General features: G+C 42.8%; 1 protein-coding gene across 3 annotated transcripts in view; it reads left to right on the forward strand.

Annotated features, from left to right (window-relative positions):
- The window catches only part of slc2a9l2 (solute carrier family 2 member 9, like 2), a 264,735-nt gene extending 238,900 nt beyond the window's left edge, over window positions 1-25,835 (forward strand). For all 3 annotated transcript variants that reach the window (XM_071384136.1, XM_071384150.1, XM_071384142.1), the window contains one exon: window positions 25,486-25,835. In XM_071384136.1, the coding sequence (XP_071240237.1) occupies window positions 25,486-25,737 (252 nt within the window). In that variant the 3' untranslated portion in view covers window positions 25,738-25,835. The remainder of the gene's footprint in view (window positions 1-25,485) is intronic.
- Window positions 25,836-26,074: the final 239 nt, after the last annotated feature.

Consider the following 26,074-nt stretch of genomic DNA (forward strand, 5'->3'; position numbering starts at 1 on the left):
GAAAAATAAGCGCAAGGATGGACCTTATCGTCAGAATGGAAGCGCTGGGACAGAATGGCTCCCACGCCCACCTCTGAAGCGTCAACCTCGACAATGAATTGTTTAGTGACGTCAGGAGTAACAAGGATAGGAGCGGATGTAAAACGCTTCTTGAGGAGATCAAAAGCTCCCTGGGCGGAACCGGACCACTTAAAGCACGTCTTGACAGAAGTCAGAGCTGTGAGAGGGGCAGCCACTTGACCGAAATTACGAATGAAACGCCGATAGAAATTAGCGAAACCGAGAAAGCGCTGCAACTCGACACGTGACTTAGGAACGGGCCAATCGCTGACAGCCTGGACCTTAGCGGGATCCATCTGAATGCCCTCAGCGGAAATAACAGAACCGAGAAATGTGACAGAGGAGACATGAAAGGCGCACTTCTCAGCCTTCACGTAGAGACAATTCTCTAAAAGGCGCTGGAGTACACGTCGAACGTGCTGAACATGAATCTCGAGTGACGGTGAAAAAATCAGGATATCGTCAAGGTAAACGAAAACAAAGATGTTCAGCATGTCTCTCAGTACATCATTAACTAATGCCTGAAAGACAGCTGGAGCAGTAGCGAGACCGAACGGCAGAACCCGGTATTCAAAATGCCCTAACGGAGTGTTAAACGCCGTTTTCCACTCGTCCCCCTCTCTGATGCGCACGAGATGGTAAGCGTTACGAAGGTCCAACTTAGTAAAGAACCTGGCTCCCTGCAGAATCTCGAAGGCTGACGACATAAGGGGAAGCGGATAACGATTCTTAACCGTTATGTCATTCAGCCCTCGATAATCCACGCAGGGGCGCAGAGTACCGTCCTTCTTCTTAACAAAAAAAACCCCCGCTCCGGCGGGAGAGGAAGAAGGCACCACGGTACCGGCGTCGAGAGAAACAGACAGATAATCCTCGAGAGCCTTACGTTCGGGAGCCGACAGAGAGTATAGTCTACCCCGAGGGGGAGTGGTCCCCGGAAGGAGATCAATACAACAATCATACGACCGGTGAGGAGGAAGAGAGTTGGCTCTGGACCGACTGAAGACCGTGCGCAGATCATGATATTCCTCCGGCACTCCTGTCAAATCACCAGGTTCCTCCTGAGAAGAGGGGACAGAAGAAACAGGAGGGATAGCAGACATTAAACACTTCACATGACAAGAAACGTTCCAGGATAGGATAGAATTACTAGACCAATTAATAGAAGGATTATGACATACTAGCCAGGGATGACCCAAAACAACAGGTGTAAAAGGTGAACGAAAAATCAAAAAGGAAATGGTCTCACTGTGGTTACCAGATACTGTGAGGGTTAAAGGTAGTGTCTCACATCTGATACTGGGGAGAAGACTACCATCTAAGGCGAACATGGGCGTGGGCTTCCCTAACTGTCTGAGAGGAATGTCATGTTTCCGAGCCCATGCTTCGTCCATAAAACAACCCTCAGCCCCAGAGTCTATCAAGGCACTGCAGGAAGCAGCCGAACCGGTCCAGCGTAGATGGACCGACAAGGTAGTACAGGATCTTGATGGAGAGACCTGAGTAGTAGCGCTCACCAGTAGCCCTCCGCTTACTGATGAGCTCTGGCTTTTACTGGACATGACATGACAAAATGTCCAGCAGAACCGCAATAGAGGCAAAGGCGGTTGGTGATTCTCCGTTCCCTCTCCTTAGTCGAGATGCGAATACCTCCCAGCTGCATGGGCTCAGTCTCTGAGCCGGTGGGAGGAGATGGTTGAGATGCGGAGAGGGGGAACACCGTTAACGCGAGCTCTCTTCCACGAGCTCGGTGACGAAGATCTACCCGTCGTTCTATGCGGATGGCGAGTGCAATCAAAGAGTCCACGCTGGAAGGAACCTCCCGGGAGAGAATCTCATCCTTAACCTCAGCGTGGAGTCCCTCCAGAAAACGAGCGAGCAACGCCGGCTCGTTCCAGTCACTGGAGGCAGCAAGAGTGCGAAACTCTATAGAGTAATCCGTTATGGATCGATCACCTTGACATAGGGAAGCCAGGGCCCTGGAAGCCTCCTTCCCAAAAACTGAACGATCAAAAACCCGTATCATCTCCTCTTTAATGTTCTGATAATCGTTAGAACACTCAGCCCTTGCCTCCCAGATAGCTGTGCCCCACTCCCGAGCCCGACCAGTAAGGAGTGATATGACGTAAGCGATCCGAGCTCTCTCTCTTGAGTATGTGTTGGGCTGGAGAGAGAACACAATATCACACTGGGTGAGAAAGGAGCGACACTCAGTGGGCTGCCCAGAGTAACATGGTGGGTTATTAACCCTAGGTTCCGGAGACTCGGAAGACCAGGAAGTAGCTGGTGGCACGAGACGAAGACTCTGAAACTGTCCTGAGAGGTCGGAGACCTGAGCGGCCAGGGTCTCAACGGCATGACGAGCAGCAGACAATTCCTGCTCGTGTCTGCCGAGCATTGCTCCCTGGAACTCGACGGCAGTGTTGCGAGAATCCGTAGTCGCTGGGTCCATTCTTGGTCGGATCCTTCTGTTAAGCTGGTGAATGAGGACCCAAAAGCGACTTAATAGAAACAGAGTCTTTATTCCAGTCTTAAACAAAAACCGATACTCCTGGATATTATCTTAGGTAAATCCAAAACAGGAAAACTGAAATCCTCTCGTCAGTAGAGAGGAACGACTGGAGACGCGGCCACAGACTGCAGGTCGCTTCGGGAAGGCACAGGCCGTAGCTGACATAGACACCTGCTCACACGCAGCATCTGAAGAAGGCAAAAACACGACAGGGCGGAACAAGGACACAGAACAGCAAACATCAAACAAGGATCCGACAAGGACAGAAGCGGAAAACAGAGGGAGAAATAGGGACTCTAATCAGAGGGCAAAATAGGGGACAGGTGTGAAAGAGTAAATGAGGTAGTTAGGAGAATGAGGAACAGCTGGGAGCAGGAACGGAACGATAGAGAGAGAGAGCGAGAGAGGGAGAGAGGGAGGAAGAGAGAGGGATAGAAAGAGGGAAAGAACCTAATAAGACCAGCAGAGGGAAACGAATAGAAGGGAAGCACAGAGACAAGACATGATAATCAATGACAAAACATGACATGCTGGCCACCCCCCACACAGTTGTGTTGCATCGAGTAGTGTAGAATCAATGACTATAATGTAGAAAATGTATAAGATTGTACGATTCTATTGCATTACGTACTAGAGGTTGTAATCTTATTTAACTTTGTTTAATTAATGTGTGTCTTGTTCTGTCTGAGGATGTGTGAATGCTTGTGTCTCTGTGTGAGTGCAAACAGTGGGTCTGAAGGATTTCACTTTGTTATTGTGTGTGTGCATGCATCCGCGTGTGTGTGTGTGTGTGTGTGTGTCTCTGAGTGTGGTTGTATATTTCAGTGTGTGTGCGTCTTGGATTTACACCAATCTCATTGCAAAACAGCAGGGAGAAGTAGAAGGTGCGAGTTTTAATCATGGAAGATATTGAACTAAATAATTCAGATGGGCCCTGGAAGGTTGACTCCGAGAGCAAAATGTAAAGCTTTGAACAAAAACTCCCCCTCGAAGATTAAGCACAAAGAGCTGCCACCGGCGACACGTTCAACATACCGATGATGTGAAGTGACCTTCCGTCAAACGTGCACCCTGCTCTCGCCGCAGCCTCTCAAGGTCTCCGAAATCCACTGTTGCAGTCTACACCATTGTCGCTCTGCATAATGGAGGTGAAAGCTAACTCCGAGCTAAAGTCCAGCGTTTCCATTATCTGCTAATTGTTGGCTTTTAGCCAATAAAAAAAACAAAAGCAGAAAAACTAACATTGCCGGCATTGCCGGCCATATCCTGATAAAAATAAATATCCATAAATGTCCACCATCAGCCGTCATTTGTGCGAATCAGGAGAATGACCTGGGTAGTCTCAGCCTAACGAGGTAACCTAATTTGATAGACGTCAAGGGCTCCACCGTGTGCACTAATTACTGTACACTTCTCTCTCCCCAGACACCTTTGACACAGTGTCACTTCAGTGGAAACCAGAGGCAGAGCAGGGAAGGCAGACTGGGAGAGAGAGAGATGATGAGTAGGTGAAAGACAGGGAATAAGGACCTCTGTGTAGAGATTTAATGTAGAGTACAGTGAGATATAGGGGCTACAACACTGCTAGATCATATACTGTAGAGGGATGAGGAGAGTGGAGGAGCCAGAGAGGGAAGAAATTAAAGCGGTATAGACATGCAGTTAGAGAGGGAGGGGTATAGAGAGCGAAGAATAGATAAAGAGGGAAGAGAGAGAGGGAGATGACACAAGACACTGGGTGCGGTGGGGAGGGGAAATGACAGAGGTTATTTATAGCAGCAACGCATGCAGGGACCTAAAAATAAAGCTGTGTCGGCTGGGTACGTTAGTCGGTACTCGGGGGAAGGAGTGGGCTGACATGCTCTCACGCTGACTCACTGGGCACTCTCTGGCACCTGGACCCAGCAACCCGCTGTCTGTCAATATAACACCAGTCACATCAACACCATGATGCATGATGCAAACAACTACATTGATAGAAGCCACAATCTATCTGCAATATTAAAGCTGATCTACCCCCTAAATATATAAATGAAACACCCCATGCCCCCGTGTGACGGGTCACCTTTGACAGGGTCAGCCAGCCCTTCTCGCCCTCCTTTCCGATATTTGTCTAGCTACTCGTCATCCAAACACAAAGGCTCTGGGAAGATAACACAAATTCCAGAACTCAGACCTGAACAGGGGCTCACTCACACACAATCTATCAAATGCGGGAAAGCGTAATCTAGCTAAATTATTCATCATTCTGCTCAAGTCTTTGGGAAGGTGATGAAGATGACAAAAATTGCGGAACTCAAACCTGAACAGGGGCTCAGTCAATTACATTGTCAAACCAAAACCATAATGCTTTGGTGGTCTGAAACCTGACTACAATATTTGTCATATTTTCTGCTCCAGGCTTGGGAAGATGACAACAATTCTGAAAGTCTGAAACCTGGACAGGACTGTAGTGTCGCTGAGAAATGTCAGCTGGGTCAGGAGAATGCTGTCTTGTCGTGGAGATGTGCGGCTGCTTTACTATTGTGATGAGGTGACTCATTGGCCTGCTGTCACAACACAGGGAGAGCTGTGGAGCAAAATATCCGTTCAAGTTAAACAAATTTAAAGGAGGAAAAAGTGATCTAATGTGCCATGCAGAAAAAAACATTTAGGCCTAGATTCAATCAGATCAAGCGTCAACCAGCGATAGCAGACAGCCGCGTGGCGGACGTTTTGGAGGTGTTGGAGGGGGAACTGCGTTGGAGCTGTCAAACCGGTGAGCAGCTGCTCTTGCAATCGTTGTCACAAAGCCATACCTGCCCCACTCATTTTATAAGTTCAGAATGAGAAAGTTTAGGCTAAATAATTACGCTCAAATTGAAAAATCATTAAACTAAATAATGAGTATTTTTATCATCCTAATCGAGGTGTAGGTTACATGTTCAAACTTGTAAACAAGGCTACATGGGATTTATCTTAATGCGACCCTGTGCAGCCAATGGCAATGTCCGCTTTAGGTATAATGCCAAGAGCCGCAGCTCAAACAGCTCTAATGCAGTTCCACCTCCGATGCCGCCAAAACAACTGCTATGTGGATCTGATTGAATAGAGCCCTTAATTCCTCATTTATTTCAATCGGAGTGTTTCCCCGACTATGTCAGAGATGGCTTGCCTGGTTGGCTGCCGACCATTTTCTTTGGTGGAAACGGCGGAACATTGTTCTTATATTCTCTTGCGTGTCTGTCCCAACCACTCACAACTCCTGCCCTGCTGCATAATTACCTGTTTTGCATGTTTTTATTTTTTGATGCAAGTGAAACCAACACTTTCACTGAACAAAAATATAAACGCAACATGTAAAGTGTTGGTCCCATGTTTCATAAGCTGAAATAAAAGATCCCAGAAATGTTCATTATGCACAAAAGGCTTATTTCTCTCAAATTTTGTGCACAAATTTGTTTACATCCCTGTAAGTGAGCGGTTCTCCTTTGACAAGATAATCCATCCACCTGACAGGTGTGGCATATCAAGAAGCTGATTAACTTCTTATGGCTGCAATCCCGTTAACGGGATCGATATGACAACAGCCAGTGAAAGTGCAGGGCGCCAAATTCAAACAACAGAAATCTCATGATAAAAATTCCTCAAACATACATGTATCTCATACCATTTTAAAGGTAATCTTGTTGTTAATCCCACCAAAGTTTCCGATTTTCAGCGAAAGCACCACAAACGATTATGTTAGGTCACCACCAACTCAAAGAAAAATTAATCCATTTTTTCAGCCAAAGAGGGGAGTCACAAAAAGCACAAATAGAGATAAAATGAATCACTAACCTTTGATGATCTTCATCAGATGACACTCATAGGACTTCATATTACACAATACATATACAGTGGGGCAAAAAAGTATTTAGTCAGCCACCAATTGTGCATGTTCTCCCACTTAAAAAGATGAGAGAGGCCTGTAAATTTCATCATAGGTCATACACTTCAACTATGACAGACAAAATGAGAGACGTGTCCCCCTGCTTAAGCCAGTACATGTCCAGGCCCGTCTGAAGTTTGCTAGAGAGCATTTGGATGATCCAGAAGAAGATTGGGAGAATGTCATATGGTCAGATGAAACCAAAATATAACTTTTTGGTAAAAACTCAACTCGTCGTGTTTGGAGGACAAAGAATGCTGAGTTGCATCCAAAGAACACCATACCTACTGTGAAGCATGGGGGTGGAAACATCATGCTTTGGGGGTGTTTTTCTGCAAAGGGACCAGGACGACTGATCCGTGTAAAGGAAAGAATGAATGGGGCCATGTATCGTGAGATTTTGAGTGAAAACCTCCTTTCATCAGCAAGGGCATTGAAGATGAAACGTGGCTGGGTCTTTCAGCATGACAATGATCCCAAACACACCACCCGGGCAACGAAGGAGTTGCTTCGTAAGAAGCATTTCAAGGTCCTGGAGTGGCCTAGCCAGTCTCCAGATCTCAACCCCATAGAAAATCTTTGGAGGGAGTTGAAAGTCCGTGTTGCCCAGCAACAGCCCCAAAACATCACTGCTCTAGAGGAGATCTGCATGGAGGAATGGGCCAAAATACCAGCAACAGTGTGTGAAAACCTTGTGAAGACTTACAGAAAACGTTTGACCTCTGTCATTGCCAACAAAGGGTATATAACAAAGTATTGAGATACAATTTTGTTATTGACCAAATACTTATTTTCCACCATAATTTGCAAATAAATTCATTAAAAATCCTACAATCTGATTTTCTGGATTTTGTGTGTACCTATGATGACAATTACAGGCCTCTCTCGTCTTTTTAAGTGGGAGAACTTGCACAATTGGTGACTGACTAAATACTTTTTTGCCCCACTGTATGTCTTGTTCGATTAAGTTCATATTTATATCCAAAAACCTCCGTTTACATTGGCGCCATGTTCAGAAATGCCTCCAAAATATCCGGAGAAATTGCAGAGAGCCATGTCAAATAACAGAAATACTCATCATAAACTTTGAAAGATACATGTTTTACATAGAATTAAAGATACACTTGTTCTTAATGCAACCGCTGTGTCAGATTTCAAAAAGCTTTACGGCAAAACACAATATTCAATCATCTGAAAACAGCGTTCAGCCACAAAAGCAAGCCATACAGTTACCCGCACAAATTGTGCAGTCAACAAAATTCATAAAATACATTATAAATCTTCACTTACCTTTGCTGAGCTTCGTCGGAATGCTCTCCCAGGACTCCCACTTCCACAAGAAATGTTCGTTTTTTTCGGTAATGTCCATCATTTATGTCCAAATAGCTATTTTTGTCACGTGTTTGGTATACAAATCCAACGTCAGGGAAGCGCGTTCACCGGCTTCCCAACCACGTGTATGGCTTTGTGTGGGTGAGTGGTTTGCTGATGTTAACGTTGTAAACAGAGTGCCGCATGGTGGTAGTGGGGTTATGGTATGGGCAGGTATAAGCTACAGACAACGAACAAAATTGCATTTTATCAATGGGATTTGAATGCACAGAGATACCATGATGAGATCATGAGGCACATTGTCGTGCTATTTATCAGCAAGGAGCTCTACAAAATTCCTGGAAGCTGAAAATGTCCCAGTTCTTCCATGGCCTGCAAACTAACCAGACATGTCACCCATTGAGCATGTTTGGGATGCTCTGGGTCGACATATACGACAGCGTGTAACAGTTCCTGCCAATATCCAGCAACTTCGCACTGCCATTGAAGAGGAGTTGGACAACATTCCACAGGCCACAATCAACAGCCTGATCAACTCTATGCAAACAAGAAAATTATCATCCAAAGACGGTGCCCCTAGTGGCTGGGGACTTTAATGCAGGGAAACTTAAATCCATTTTACCAAATTTCTACCAGCATGTTAAATGTGCAACCAGAGGAAAATAAACTCTAGACCACCTTTACTCTACACACAGAGACGCGTACAAAGCTCTCCCTCGCCCTCCATTTGGCAAATCTGACTATAACTTTATCCTCCTGATTCCTGCTTACAAGCAAACACTAAAGCAGGAAGTACCAGTGACTCGCTCAATAAGGAAGTGGTCAAATGACGCAGATGCTAAGCTACAGGACTGTTTTGCTAGCACAGACTGGAATATGTTCCAGGATTCTTCCGATGGCATTGAAGAGTACACCACATCAGTCACGGGCTTCAACAATAAGTGCATCGACGACGACGTCCCAACAGTGACCATACGTACATACTCCAACCAGAAGCAATGGATTATAGGCAACATCCGCACTAAGCTAAATGGTAGAGCTTCGACTTTCAAGGAACAAGACTCTAAACCGGACGCTTATAAGAAATCCTGCTATGCCGTAAGACAAACCAAAGCGTCAACACAGGACTAAGATTGAATCGTACTACACCAGCTCCGACGCTCGTCGGATGTGGCAGGGCTGGCAAACATTTATGGACTACAAAGGGAAGCACAGTCACGAGCCTACCAGACGAGCTAAATAACTTCTATGCTCGCTCCGAAGCCAGCAACACTGAAGCATGCATGAGAGCATCAGCTGTTCCGGACGACTGTGTGATCACGCTCTCCGTAGCCAATGTGAATAAGACCTTTAAACAGGTCAACATTCACAAGGCCGCAGAGCCAGACGGACGTGTACTCTGAGCATGCGCTGACCAACTGGCAAGTGTCTTCACTGACATTTTCAACCTGTCACTGACCGAGTCTGTAATTCCAACATGTTTCAAGCAGACCACCATTGTCCCTGTGCCCAAGAACACCAAGGTAACCTGCCTAAATGACTACCGTCTGCAGCCATCAAGTGCTTTGAAAGGCTGGTCATGGCTCACATCAACACCATTACCTCAGGAAGCCTATACCCACTCCAATTTGCATACCGCCCCAACAGATCCACAGATGATGCAATCTCTATTGCACTCCACACTGCCCTTCCCACCTGGACAAAGGGAACACCTATGTGAGAATGCTATTCATTGACTACTGCTCAGCATTCAACACCATAGTGCCCTCAAAGCTCATCACTAAGCTAAGGACCCTGGGACTAAACACCTCCCTCTGCAACTGGATCCTGGACTTCCTGACGGGCTGCCCCCAGGTGGTAAGGATAGGTAGCAACACATCTGCCACACTGATCCTCCACAGGATCCTCAACAGGGGTGTGTTTTCAGTCCACTCCTGTACTCCCGGTTCACCCATGACTGCCTGGCCAAGCCCTAACTCCAACACCATCATTAAGTTTGCCGACATCACAGCAGTGATAGGCCTGATCACTGACAACAATGAGACAGCCTATAGGGAGGAGGTCAGAGACCTGGCAGTCTGGTGCCAGGATAACAACCTCGCCCTCAACGTGATCAAGACAAATGAGACGATTGAGGATTACAGAAGAAGGAGGACCAAGCACACCACAATTCTCATCGACAGGGCTGTAGTCGAACAGATTGAGAGCTTCAAGTTCCTTGGTGTCCACATCACCAACAAACTATCATGGTCAAAACACACCAAGACAGTTGTGAAGAGGGCATGACAATGCCTGTTCCCTCTCAGTAGACTGAACAAATGTGGCATGTGTCCTCAGATCCTCAAGAAGTTCGACAGCCGCACCATCGAGAGTATCCTGACTGGTTGCATCACCGCCTGGTATGGCAACTGCTCAGCCTCCGACCGCAAGGCACTACAGAGGGTAGTGCGAACGGCCCAGTACATCACTGGGGCCAAGCTTCCTGCCATCCAGGACCTCTATACCAGGCGGTGTCAGAGGAAGGCCCAAAAGACTCCAGCCACCCTAGTCATAGACTGTTCTCTCAGCTACCGCACAGCAAGCTGTACCGGAGCGCCAAGTCTAGGTCCAAAAGCTCCTTAACAGCTTCTACCCCCAAGCCATAAGACTTCTGAACAGCTAATCAAATGTCTACCAGTACTATTTGCATTGTGCCCCCCACCCCCATTTTTACACTGCTGCTACTCTCTGTTTATTATCTATACATAGTCACTTTTCCTCTGCCTACATGTACATATTACCGCAACTAACCGGTGCCCCCTCACATTGACGCTGTACCGGTACCCCCTGTATATAGCCTCGCTACTGTTATTTTTTTGTTGCTCCTTAATTATTTGTTATTTTTCTATTTTTCTTACATTTAATTTTTAAATGTTTTACTTATTTTAGTAAATACTTTCTTAACACTTTTTCTTCTTAAAACCGCATTGTTGGTTAAAGGCTTGAAAGTAAGCATTTCACTGTAAGATGTACTACACCTGTTGTATTTGCCACATGTGACAAATAAAATTTGATTTAATTTGACTTGAGATGTGTCACGCTGCATGAGGCAAATGGTGGTCACACCAGATACTGACTGTTTTTTTAATCCACGCCCCTACCTTTTTTTCTAAGGTATCTGTGACCAACAGATGCATATCTGTATTCCCAGTCATGTGAAATCTATAGATTAGGGCTTAATTAATGTATTTCAATTGACTGATTTCCTTATTTGAACTGTAACTCAGTAAAATATTTTTAATTGTTGCATGTTGCGTTTATATTTTTGGTCAGTATAATTTGCCCAATGACAGCAAACGCTACTGACAGTTAATTTGCGCTCAAGCGGATCCCTTCAGTATGTCTGGACACCACAGAATCGTTGTGTTGAATACTGAGTGTGGTTAGCTCATTCTTCCTGGAAACAATGGCATAGCCATTGACATTCATGGTTAATGAGATGTGTATCTTTTGTGTCATTTCCATAATGATCAGAGATTCTATTCTACCTTTTCTTTTGCTTCCATTCGGCAACATTTCATTTCCGTAGCGAGAGAATTTCCCAAACTTACTCTGACAAAATCGTCTTTGACGAATCGTCTTGACTGGCACTGGCAAAAACATTGAGCCGGGTGGTAATGCTGCAACGCTGCTGTAAGTTCCTGTGTGGGAACTTTATTTCCACGGGTCTCTCCCTTTGCTACTGTGTCTGGGTGTATTATAGCTGGGTTGCAGCTTACTGACTTTATATCGCTACAGATGTAGGATCTTAATTTGACTAGTATTGTCGCAGCACAGTAATCCTGCAGCAACAGGATTTGAACGTTTAGTCCATAATGTTGCTTGATCTGTGTTTAGGCTATTAGCTGTCCAAAATTAGGCTACATAAAAAGTGCAATACTGTTAATATAACTGTTTGTTAGTGTGGGTTGTCAGTGAATTTATGTACAGTGTAAATCATGAAGCTCATCTGCATTTCCTATGGTGCAGGAAAAGTCTCCGCAACAAATAAGTGATCAAATTAAGATCTGTATTACTTCCGGCTCTCCCAAAGCTCATTACAGAGAAAAATAAAGGGATTGTTTCAGCTTTGATTCTCACCTAAAAAGGCCACGCTCCCCTTTTCTCTCACTCTTTAGCCACTAATCCCCTCAAAGATGGGTCGTTCGGTGTAAATAGAGGAGGGAGGATCGCGGTAATCCTGAGGTAGCGTCGAAAGACAATGCCAAAACAATACATTACCAGGTTAAGGTGTGAAGACACCACACTGCACTATCGACCTGAGAAATGTATATACTGGGGCGTTGTGATGATGTATTGAATGGTTTATGGGGTAACTGGAAGAAATCATTCATGTGATCTTTAGTCAAACTATCATTGGTGGGGGCTTTTCGGCCTTGGAGACACCGGATGTGGTGGCTTTGACTCACAAGACAAAAGTGGGATTGTTACTAACTGCTTTTCCTGCCCATTTGTATTTGATATTATTATTTTCTGTGTGTGTGTGTTCTTGGGAACCTTCAATGCTGCAGAAATGTTTTGGTACTCTTCCCCAGATCTGTGCCTAGACACAATCCTGTCTTGGAGCTTTATGAACAATTTCTTCGACCTCATGGCTTGTTTTTTTGTGGGACGTTATATAGACAGGTGTGTGCCGGTCATGTCCAATCAATTGAATTTACCACAGGTGGACTCAAGTTGTAGAAACATTTCAAGGATGATCAATGGAAACAGGATGCACCTGAGCTTAATTTCGAGTCTCATAGAAAAGGGTCTGAATACTTATGTAAATAAGGTATTCCTGTTTTTTATTTTTAATACATTTGCAAAAATGTCTGAACCAGTTTTTGCTTTGTCATTATGGGTTATTGTGTGTAGATTGATGAGGAAAAACATTGATTTAATCCATTTTATAATAAGGCCGAAAATGTCTAGGGGTCTGAATACTTTCTGAAGGCACTGTATGTCGTGGTCCATGTGCCTGATAGGAATGGAGCATGTCACAAAGTAATATGTTTTCGAAGTTTGTAATACATCAGTTATTTTCATGTTAATCCAACAGTGAACCACTTATTGCAGAGCAAAAATGCATTTCACTATGAAGTACATTCGTTTATCTTTAAGGAATATTGTTTTAGGTGCATTATGTCCATCTTGCTAGCTAACTTGGTGACACAAGCAAGGAATGAGAGCGACAATCCTTGTAGACACACCCAAATAAGCATAGTCATTGTGTGCTTTTCCCACAACATTATTAAGCCTGTACTAGGGCCTGGAACTGACTTTTTGGTCCACTAGCCACTGTGGCAGGTAGATGAAAAAATTCTACCAGTCTCTTAGACTTTTTACCAGCCAATTTCGAACCTGCAGAATAAAGATTAAAAAACATTCACATCCCAGAAAACATGCTTTGTTAGGTCTCTTTAACTTTGAGGTGAACTGTCCCTTTAATTATGAGAGGCGCGCTCTGAGTAGAGGGAGTTGCATTTTCCACATGCCACAGTATAGCCTCAAAACATGGTTGAAAGTATAATTGTGATAACATAGATGGTCAATCCTTGCATCCATTGCTATGTCTATGAATTTGAGAGTGGTTACATTTCTCCTGGCACATCCCACAGCCATTTAAACAACCCAAAAAATTGTTTGATATAATATTGATATAAACTTTAATATTGGGAGTTGAGATATAAAGTTTACAACAATAGAAAGCGAAAATTATCCTATTTCTTAACAGTAGCCTACATCTTTTTTTCTGGTGCCCTGTTGCTCAGTTGGTAGAACACGGCGCTTGCAACACCAGGGTTGTGGATTCGATTCCCATGGGGGACCAGTACGAAAAAGTTAAAACAATTAAGTCGCTCTGGATAATAGTGTCTGCTAAATGACTATGGATAATAGTGTCTGCTAAATGACTAAAATGTAAATATTTGCTAGAGGAGGATCATATAGCATGTTTTTGCGAAGAAACTGTATATTGTTCCCAAACGCTCGTTTGCTACCCACCACGTTGCTGGTACAGTCGACCAACTTACCTGCCAATACCAAAGTTTACCCACAATTGGCAGGTCTTAATTTTATGCCCTACCCTGTACGAATGCGAAAAATAGGGATTATGCTCAATTAAATTAATTAAGGTCAGGCACCACAGGCTGAAATTTTGTTTTTGCCTCTACCTATACATTTTCAGATTTGTTAGGATTTTGGTCCGTTAATATTAGTTAAGTAAACATAAAACATGTCAAAACTTGATGAAAATGTGTATTTTCTTTAGTTTATCATACTACCGTCATCAACATTTTCATGAATTTTAACCACTTTAAAATGGACATACATCAATAATTTCAAATGGCACTGCATTGAATTACACCTAATTTCAAAGACCATTTCATAAAGAATGTTACAAACTGTACTACAATTAGTAACTTACTTTGAAGAGATGGTGATTGGGTTGAAATTCACTTTTGTCGTTTGGTAGTCTTAATCCAGTGTACTTTTCTTTAACTGCAATTCCCTGAAAGTCAGACTCTTCCCACATGCCAACACATTTCTCAGCTTCAGAAGCATCTGCATTCACCACATTGTGTGTGGTTATCCTTAGATATATTCTTCAGACTTGCCCAGAGGGAATTGTCGATATGCTGTCAATTTGTTATTCTAGATAACATTTAATTTGGAAAAATGCACCAAAAATGTATTTTACTTACACGTCTTTAGTATTTTACAGATAGAAAGTATTTATCCACCATCTGCTCTGGATAAGTCCGGTCCTCGAGAGTCTTAACGAAATGAAACAAAAATATGTAGGATGACTTCATCCAGTGTCCCCAAAAATAATTTGCGTCTTATGCAAATATGTGCATATTTAATTAGATATGGCCTAATTTGGATATTATAATAACATTTAATAAAATAACTGCATCGCAGTGCTAGCTGTGCCACCAGAGACTCTGGGTTCGAGCCAAGGCTCTGTCGCAGCTGGCCGCGACCGGGAGGTCCATGGGGCGACGCACAATTGGCCTAGCGTCGTCCGGGTTAGGGAGGGTTTGGCCGGTAGGGATATCCTTGTCTCATCGCGCACTAGCGACTCCTGTGACGGGCCGGGCGCACTGCACCCTGACCAGGTCACTAGGTGTACAGTGTTTCGTCCGACACGGCTGGCTTCCGGGTTGGATGTGCGCTGTGTTTAGAAGCAGTGCTGCTTGGTTGGGATGTGTTTCGGAGGACGCATGGCTCTCGACCTTCGTCTCTCCCGAGCCCGTACGGGAGTTGTAGCGATGAGACAAGACAGTAACTACTAACAATTGGATACCACGAAATTGGGGAGAAAAAGGGGGTAAAGAAAAAAAAAGACTGGAATAAGGAATCACGGAAAAGAAGGCACGGATTGACGCTGCATACCCTGGGGACTCCCCTTAACTTTTGTTTCTGTTTTAACATTTGGGGATTTTACGCATAAAAACCACCACCACATTGAGAAAAAACATTATTAAATGTAAAGTCTCAAATAGCCGCCTGTCCCTTTTTAATAGCCGTGCAACCGCAAATTTTTCAGCAAATAAACGCCTGTTTCAAATTAACGCTGGGTCTAAATGAATTGTTTACAAGGCTACTATGGATTGATTACAAGGTTTAATGTTTGATTTATTACATTAAATAATTCAGTAATGACTGTAAAAAAAAGTATGTCAATCATATGTTTTTATCGGCAGTAAGAAACTGCTATCCATTGCCTGCTAAAAGCTAGCTAACTGGCAAGCACAAAAAAAGTCAATAACTTCGGGAGTACAGAACCCTAGAAATCAGCTGATCGCCATCTATTGGTGAATATAAGAACTGACGAAAATGCACAATCAAAGAGAAGAATAAAGTGCATTCGGAAAGTATTCAGACCCCTTCCCTTTTTCCACATTTTGTTACCTTACAGCTTTATTCTAAAATGGATTAAATAAAAATGTTCCTCACCAATCTGCACACACTACCCCATAATGACAAACCGAAAACAGTTTTGATATTTTAGCTAATTTATCAAAAATAATAACCTGGACATCCTTATTTACATAATTATTCAGACCCTTTGCTACGAGACTCGAAATTGAGCTCAGGGGCATTCTGTTTCCATTGATCATCCTTGAGATGTTTCTACAACTTGATTGGAGTCCACCTATGGTAAATTCAATTGATTGGACATGATTTTTGAAAGGCACACACCTGTCTAAATAAGGTCCCTCAGGTGACAGTCCATGTCAGAGCAACAACTAAGCCATGAGGTTGAATTAATTGTCCGTAGAGCTCTGAGACAGGATTGTGTCGAGGCACAGATCTGGGGAAGGGTACCAAAAGATTTCTGCAGCATTAAGGGTCCCCAAGAACACAATGGCCTCCATCATTCTTATGACATGGCAGCGTGGTAGAAACTGAAGGGAAGCCGCCATCTAAAATTCCAAATGTAACATTGGGAGGGGGACGTTTTTATAACTCTGTCTCCAGAAGATAGAGCATGGCTTACAAGCATGAGCGAGCAGTTTAAAAACTGGATCTATTGCCTGGCCTACTGGGGGAGGTTGAGGCCTTAAAAACAGGAATGGATTACAGTAATAAAATGATGGAAGAAATACGAGCGGAAAATAAGATATTGAAAACTAACATGGACTGCCTAAAAGACACTACAGAGAGGCTACGGCATGATAATAAAACAATGAAAGCTGAATTACTTGATCTAAAGTGCAGAAGTATGAAAAATAATATTGTTATAATGGGAATAAAGGAGGATGAGAATAAACTATCAGTCAACGAAGGAAAAAGTCAAGGTATTCATGAAACGTAATCTCAAGAAAACTGACGAACAGGTGGAAACAATTGATTTTCAAAGGGCTCGCCGTTTTGGTGGCAGAGCAGAGGGAAGGCCCCGTCCGATCGTAGCTATGCTAACCCACTACAAGATGAAAATTGCCTTGTTACAACAGGGTATGGAATTGAAGAACACCCCATTGTCTATTAATGAACAATTTCCCCATGAAATAGTGGAGAGACAATGTGCACTGTACCCCACTTTCAAAAGGCCCCGAGCAGAGAAGCAGAATGTTCGTCTAGTGGTCGATAAATTATATGTTAACAACCAAATGTTCAAGGACTCGAAGATTACAACGTGGCTGTGAGTGATAGCTACTTCCTGTTGAAGTAGTCCCTGATACATATTTGCACCTCATTACACAGTACAGATATGGATTCATTAGTTTTTTACAAAAACATTTTTGTGCATGATGGACTTTTTTTTTGTTCATGCAGTATGGAACCGTGGACTTAAAATAAGGTTGGACTTATGGTAATGCAGAATGGGTATGATGAACTTATCCTTTTTCTATTTAGGCAATATGTAACTTTGAACTATATGGACTTAAAATCAGGTTTTGATTTAGGGACAGGCGAAGATAGGGAAGGCTGAACTTATATCTTTGATTGTTTATTTATTTAGTTAGAAAATTGTACATTAGAAATACCAAGTTTTTTTGTGTGTTTTTTTTTCATATGATATGGCCTAATTGTAGAGTTGGGGTATATTATGACTTAATAGCGGTTATATAGTGTAGCCCTTGTTCGCGGATGTGAATCTGAACGATTAGCTTTTAAGATAAAACTTAATAAATATGAATAGAATTATTGTAGGGCTAGGACAAAGGATTATATAATTAAAAACCTGCCTAGGTTCTCTATTGGAGTAGGCCTATACGATCCTAAAATAATTGGTGTCTCAGTGGCGGATTTAGGCATGGGCGCCGGGGGCGGCACGGGGAGCCCGCACAATTTTTGGGGGAATGGTGACATTTGCGTGATTGGTTTTCTATCGCTCATTTGCACGTCACGTCAATGATATCATGTCACCGTGTGGGACTGTGGGTAAATTAACCTTGTCGAAGTCGGCACCCTGTGAGCTAGGCAGGCTACTGACTGGGAAGGTCTTCCACTCAGAAGTACGAGATGGGGAGGGGGGCAGGGGTAGGTTGACCTCAGGTCTCCCCACTGGAAGCCCAAGGTAGGGGGAGCGGGGGAATCTTATCAAATAGCGCACCTCTAACTTTCTACAGTACTAATGCAATTAGTAAAATCGGTCACACTACGAAATGCTACCAAATAAACCACAATTCATTTATAATACTGTGAATATACACTACCGTTCAAAGGTTTGGGGTCACTTAGGAAAGTCCTTGTTTTTGAAAGAAAAGCAATTTTTTTGTCCATTAAAATTACATCAAATTGATTAGAAATACAGTGTAGACATTGTTAATGTTGTAAATGACTATTGTAGCTGGAAACGGCAGATTTTTTTATGGGATATCTACATAGGCGTACAGAGGCCCATTATCAGCAACCATCACTCCTGTGTTCCAATGGCACGTTGTGTTAGCTAATCCAAGTTTATAATTTTAAAAGGCTAATTGATCATTAGAAAACCCTTTTGCAATTATGCCAGCAATAAAACTGGCCTTCTTTAGACTAGTTGAGTATCTGGGTCATCAGCATTTGTGGGTTCGATTACAGGCTCAAAATGGCCAGAAAAAAAGAACTTTCTGCTGAAACTCGTCAGTCTATTCTTGTTCTGAGAAATGAAGGCTATTCCATGCGAGAAATTGCTAAGAAACTGAAGATCTCGTACAACGCTGTGTACTACTCCCTTCACAGAACATAGCAAACTAGCCCTAACCAGAATAGAAAGAGGAGTGGCAGGCCCCGGTGCACAACTGAGCAAGAGGACAAGTACATTAGAGTGTCTAGTTTGAGAAACAGATGCCTCACAAGTCCTCAACTGGCACCTTCATTAAATAGTACCCGCAAAACACCAGTCTCAACGTCAACAGTGAAGAGGCGACTCCGGGATGCTGGCAGAGTTGCAACGAAAAAGCCATATCTCAGACTGGCCAATAAAAAGAAAAGGTTAAGATGGACAAAAGAACACAGACACTGAACAGAGGAACTCTGCCTAGAAGGCCAGCATCCCGGAGTCACCTCTTCACTGTTGACGTTGTGATGCCTAAGACAAATTTTGACTTGCAGTCATTAGTGGCCGTTAGATTCTATGTGCTTTTTTCCTTCTTTTTTTTGTCGGAATACAACAGGATTTAATGAGGACTACATTAAATATGTCTTGCATGTAATGGACATCTTGCGATATATTGTACTTGTTTTCTCTTCATTTTTTCAAAATTGCTTCAACAATTGAATCCAATGAACTGAGCAGGCTGGGCTGACATGCTTATAGCCTCACTAGGACTTTCTAAATATGTGCATGCATTTATAAGATTGTGCTGCTATTATTTCTATTAATATGATCTATTATTGTTAAAAAATATATATATTGCCCATACCTGCGCCTGTCTCCCGAATAATTTATGCCAATGTGACATGGGCTTGACGGTATACCAGTAGAGGCATATCAGACCTTTTTTGATGTACTCAGAGATCCATTATTAGCATGTTTTACTTACTCCTAAACAAATGGTAGACTTTCAGGTACTCCACAAGAGATTCTGATTTCATTACTACTTAAACAGGACCCAGGTGGTAAGTATAAAGATCCAGTCCATTTTTAAAAAACTGGAGGCCTCTAGCTCTTGCTGAGATGAGATAATCTTGGCGAAATGCAGAGCACATAGAATAAAAAAGGTATTATCAGATATTGTTCATCCTGATCAGACAAGTTTTTTACATTGACGATATATTGGAGATAATATACAACAATTACTTGAAACAATTGAACATTATGAAACATCCAAGATACCATGCCTGGTCTTCATAGCAGATTTTGAAAAGGCATTTGATAAACGACTAGAATTTATATATAAATGCCTGAATTACTTTAATTTTGGTGAATCGCTTGGGGAAAAGTTATGTATCGTTGAAGTCTACATCTACTTTGTGCATGACATAGGTAATTTTCCAACAATTGTTTAGAGACAGATTATTTGACCTATAATTCACTGTATCACAATTCCAGTGGGTCAGAAGTTTACCTAAACTAAGTTGACTGTGCCTTTAAACAGCTTGGAAAATTCCAGAAAATGATGTCATGGCTTTAGAAGCTTCTGATAGGCTAATTGACATAATTTGAGTCAATTGGAGGTGTACATGTGGATGTATTTCAAGGCCTACCTTCAAACTCAGTGCCTCTTTGGTTAACATCATGGGAAAACAAAAGAAGAAGTTTACATACACTCAATTAGTATTTGGTAGCATTTCCATCAAATTGTTTAACTTGGGTCAAACGTTTCGGGTAGCCTTCCGCAAGCTTCCCATAATACGTTGGGTGAATTTTGGCCTATTCCTCCTGACAGAGCTGGTGTAACTGAGTCAGGCTTGTAGATCTCCTTGCTCGCACACGCTTTTTCAGTTCTGCCCACACATTTTCCATAGGGTTGAGGTCAGTGCTTTGTGATGGCCACTCCAACACCTTGACTTTGTTGTCCTTAAGCCATTTTGCCACAACTTTGGAAGTATGCTTGGGGTCATTGTCCATTTGGAAGACCCATTTGTGACCAACTTTAACTTCCTGACTGATGTCTTGAGATGTTGCTTCAATATATCCACAAAATGTTCCTACCTCATGATGCCATCTGAGGCGACGGTCCCCGGTCCGGAGCCTCCAGCGACCGTCCCCGGTCCGGAGCCTCCAGCGACCGTCCCCTTAGAGTTCCTTATTATTCTCTATGTTTGGTTAGGTCAGGGTATGGGTCAGGTTTTTGCCTGACAGAACTGTGCGCTTTCGTTTCGAGTGTTTTTTTAATATTAAAATCATGAACAGTTTCCACGCTGCGCCTTGGTCCACTCTTCATTCTACAAACGAGAGTCGTTACAACAACCAGCACTGCAGCTGCAACTGATGAGTATAGCAAAGTGTTTCGATAACCTTGCATTGTTATTTTTTGCAGCGTATCTCTTTTTTAATATCTCTTTTTTTAGATTTTAATTTAACTTTCTCTGGTCATGGGAGTAACAACATGAATTGGTGCACGAGGCAGAAATAATGCAGTGCGACTTGAGTTTCGCCAACAGCTGGAAGACAATGTCCCCTTTTCTCAGCGGAGGGAGGGAGAGCGGAGGGAGGGAGAGCGGAGGGAGGGAGAGCGGAGGGACGGTGTGAGTCGGGTGAGAGGCAGCCTCCCTGCTGCTCTCTCCTTTCCTCCCTCCCCTCTGACTGACCATCAGATGCAGGCCATCCAGTAAAATAAAACAAAGCTAATTATTGTGCTCACTCAGCTGTGCCTCACAAGTAATACAGCAAATGATATATTACCAGTGTGATCGTATAGCGAACATTTTGAAATATAATTTCAAAATGGTCTGAGAAGAACAACATTGACAAGGCAATTCAAGCATAGCCAATATGTGATAATGTATTGGGCCTCATAGCCTACTGCACAAACCTCATTGTTACAGAACTGTTTTTAATAGGTTAATGTTGCATAGGCTTATTATTATTTTCTTTTTTTAAACTATCTGAGCGGTAGATCTTGCTTTGGACTCAGAAAGTGATCTTGACTCAGAAAAGGTTGGTGTCTTAATGTATTCACCTGAAAAAAAGGCTAATTATTAAAGACTTTGTAGCAGCTCTAAACAATTGTCCGCTACAGGAAATGCTCACTGGTACCCTAGTTTATAGAAAGACCCATATACAGTATAATGTAATTTTAAGACTCATTATATGATTATCACAATGTAGCATACGTCACTGCTGGAGTGCTAGAGGCTAATCCAAAATGTAAAAGGTAGAAACAGCATTATAAATCATCTTGCATTCCCAAAATGACAGTTTGCCAAGCTGAAAACGCATAATAATAATGTTGAGTAAAGCCTAGTCAAGCAGCTAATTTGCTGTCCTTGGGTCGGCCTCCCCTTGGGCCATTAAGAGTATGAGCACAGTCTGCATAAACCACCCCCCAGACACACACACACACACACACTGTAGCCCTCTCCTTGTCAACTGGGACAAGCAATTGCCCCCACAATGCAGTGACCATGACCAATGCAGTGACCATGACCTCCCGAAGGCCAGCCCCATTATTGCACTGGGGACACCTCTCCCTGATCAGATGTATTAACTTTTATATCCCCTCCATTATGGACATTTAATTATCCTTGTGTCCCCGTCGCACGCCGAACAGATTGCAGCCGCCGAGGATAAACTTCTCTCTAGGTCAGTGTATGTTTGTGTATGTGTCAGGGAGGCTAAATGTGCCAAGCCAGCACTGCAGGCAATAAAGCTTACCCCTTAAAACAGAAACCACCTCCTTTCTCACGTCAATCAATAGGCCAGTGAAAAATCAATCTTAGCAATAACAAGAAGTTGAAATATTTTTTATAGGAAATGCGTTTGTAATTAGCATTACTCATCTGTCCGTGTAATGCAAAATTCATCGGACTAAGGGATTTTTCCAACTTTTGCAAATTAGTGTTACATCACAGAAACCATTATTTTTTTTTTCAGTCTGGATCAGGCTACCAAATACAGCCTTGTTTATCTTCTTATGAAATATCTGAAAGAGGGAACAACCGTGTCTCGATGTGACACAGTAATAACCCATAAAGCCTTAGGAAGGCGGATGTCAACAGGAAGTAGTTGGGCTTTGAGGTCACCGTTGTATGGGTACTGTGTGTTTTATGACAGGTACAGTGGGGCAAAAAAGTATTTAGTCAGCCACCAATTGTGCAAGTTCTCCCACTTAAAAAGATGAGAGAAGCCTGTAATTTTCATCAAAGGTACACTTCAACCATGACAGACAAAATGAGGAGAAAAAATCCAGAAAATCACATTGTAGGATTTTTTATGAATATATTTGCAAAATATGGTGGAAAATAAGTATTTGGTCACCTACAAACAAGCAAGATTTCTGGCTCTCACAGACCTGTAACTTCTTCTTTAAGAGGCTCCACTGTCCTCCACTCGTTACCTGTATTAATGGCACCTGTTTGAACTTGTTATCAGTATAAAAGACACCTGTCCACAACCTCAAACAGTCACACTCCAAACTCCACTATGGCCAAGACCAAAGAGCTGTCAAAGGACACCAGAAACAAAATTGTAGACCTGCACCAGGCTGGGAAAACTGAATCTGCAATAGGTAAGCAGCTTGGTTTGAAGAAATCAACTGTGGGAGCAATTATTAGGAAATGGAAGACATACAAGACCACTGATAATCTCCCTCGATCTGGGGCTCCACGCAAGATCTCACCCCGTGGGGTCAAAATGATCACGAGAACGGTGAGCAAAAATCCCAGAACCACACGGGGGGACCTAGTGAATGACCTGCAGAGAGTTGGGACCAAAGTAACAAAGCCTACCATCAGTAACACACTACGCCGCCAGGGACTCAAATCCTGCAGTGCCAGACGTGTCCCCCTGCTTAAGCCAGTACATGTCCAGGCCCGTCTGAAGTTTGCTAGAGAGCATTTGGATGATCCAGAAGAAGATTGGGAGAATGTCATATGGTCAGATGAAACCAAAATATAACTTTTTAGTAAAAACTCAACTCGTCGTGTTTGGAGGACAAAGAATGCTGAGTTGCATCCAAAGAACACCATACCTACTGTGAAGCATGGGGGTGGAAACATCATGCTTTGGGGCTGTTTTTCTGCAAAGGGACCAGGACGACTGATCCGTGTAAAGGAAAGAATGAATGGGGCCATGTATCGTGAGGTTTTGAGTGAAAACCTCCTTCCATCAGCAAGGGCATTGAAGATGAAACGTGGCTGAGTCTTTCAGCATGACAATGATCCCAAACACACCACCCGGGCAACGAAGGAGTGGCTTCGTAAGAAGCATTTCAAGGTCCTGGAGTGGCCTAGCCAGTCTCCAGATCTCAACCCCATAGAAAATCTTTGGAGGGTGTTGAAAGTCCGTGTTGCCCAGCAACAGCCCCAAAACATCACTGCTCTAGAGGAGATCTGCATGGAGGAATGGGCCAAAATACCAGCAACAGTGTGTGAAAACCTTGTGAAGACTTACAGAAAACGTTTGACCTCTGTCATTGCCAACAAAGGGTATATAACAAAGTATTGAGATACACTTTTGTTATTGACCAAATACTTATTTTCCACCATAATTTGCAAATAAATTCATTAAAAATCCTACAATGTGATTTTCTGGTTTTTTTTTCTCATTTTGTCTGTCATAGTTGAAGTGTACCTATGATGAAAATTACAGGCCTCTCTCTCATCTTTTTAAGTGGGAGAACTTGCACAATTGGTGGCTGACTAAATACTTTTTTGCCCCACTGTATATTAGACTGTTTGGAAAATAGCTTTTAGTGCATCATGTCCTCATGAACAGTAGATTCAAAATCCCAGTCTGGGGTCAATCAAGATTCCCAGGCAGTCTCCCTCTGGTAATCTGCCTGGCCAGATTTGAAATCCCTCATTAAACTGAATGATTGACAGTGCACTGTCAGATTTCAAAGATGTTGGGTATATTTGTGGTTCCCTGTGGATGTTGGATTCTTTCTCTATTCCCTGCGACTTCTCAGCATTGGACTGTGTTTTTCAGTAATCCCAATTATTTCCCAGGCTCATCCTTCTGAATTTCTTTGATTCTTTGTTTGATTCTGAAATGTTTCTAAAACGTAATCCAATATTCCGTTTGGCCTGAATAGATTTAGTTCATTTAAGAATTTATAAAGCTCCCACTGAGAGGGAGTCAGGTCAGAGAAATGTAATTCACAGCAGGCCATACACTCTTAGATAAAAGGGTTGCGAAAAGGTTCTTAGGCTGTCCCCATAAGAGAACCCTTATTTGTTCCAGGTAGGTCCTTTTTTGGTTCCAGGTTTGAACTCTTTTGGTCTAAGAGTGTAGTCCCAGTGGGATTCAGAGCAAACAAATTTTAAACATAAAAAATTAAAAAATCCTATGGGGACAGCCAAAGAACCCTTTTAGGTTCTAGATAGCACCATTTTTTCTAACAGTGTAGTCCCATTCTCAGAAGTAATTGCAAATACACTTTCTACTCACTACCAAATACATTATATAGATTATATAATTATAGAACATACAGCATTACATGCTTGCAAAGCTTCAGCTCTTCAGTAGGCCTATGCAAGCACTAGGTCCAGCCACACTCCGTTGCCTGTTTCTTTTTTACTGATGTTTTACTGCTCTGAGAGGCGACATTGATGCTCCCTGCTTGGTGACTTTTTAAGAAGTGTGACTCGCCACTGAGTTTAAATTCTCTTTGGTCCCCCTGGAGGTTATCTAAATGTAGAAATGGACCACAGAGTTAGTATAACTACTCTGGTGACTCTTGCAAATGTTTGTTTGTGTACATCTGTGTGTGTGTGGGGGGGGGGGGATTGAACTGCACTGACCACAATGGAATGGAGAGCACGCCTCAGGAGAATGAGGCTGTTATTGCTTGTCACACCAACAGTTTCACACAGATGGCTAGATGCCTCTGTACACACACTTCAGGCTGACAGCTCAGGGAAGCCTATCTTTTTGTGAGGGGGAAGTTTGGGCTGGAAATGAAGGTGAAATGTTTGTAAATGTGGCAAGTCTTGGCAGATTTGAAATTTGTTGTTGACATCTGTAAACGGGAAGTCGCCCCACTATGTATGATGATGTCATATTGCTAAGTATACCTTTAATAGATTTTGGTGTGTGTCTCCACAGGAGTCCCTGGAGACCTATGCCTTCCTGGTGTTCCTGGTGGTGTGTGTGCTGGGTGCTGTGTACCTCTACTTTATTCTGCCCGAGACCAAAAACAAGACCTTTATGGACATCAGCCAGAGCTTCGCCAAAATCAACAAGGTTCCGTTGGGTGACAAGGAAATTGAGAACGAACTTGCCATCAAGGCTGGGTCAAAGGAAGTAGAAGAAAATGGAAAAGTCATCATCGACGGTGAGATGGAGAGTTCGTTCTGAATCAAAGAAAAGCCACCAGGTGTCAGTTTACTGTTGTACATACTGTATTTTGATTCACTGAAGTGAAATGTAATTTTTACGATAAAGTTTTTCTGCTAGGTGAGTGTACGTTTTTTTTGTATGCAATTATTTTCAATACATTTTTAAAGCTCTCTTTCCGAGGAAAAAAAAACAAACAGGCAATTGGCAAACAGTTATTGTAAATCTTTGGCCAATTTCTGCAAATTTGCAAATTAGTTTTGAGGCAAACTTTTGCAGTAAATTTACAGCGACTTGTGAACTTCTGGCTAACAATTCTGGGAAACTTGTGGCAAACATTCTACTGTTTGCTGCGGAT

Source organism: Salvelinus alpinus, chromosome 2, assembly GCF_045679555.1.
Source record: "Salvelinus alpinus chromosome 2, SLU_Salpinus.1, whole genome shotgun sequence".
Lineage (NCBI taxonomy): Eukaryota > Metazoa > Chordata > Actinopteri > Salmoniformes > Salmonidae > Salvelinus > Salvelinus alpinus.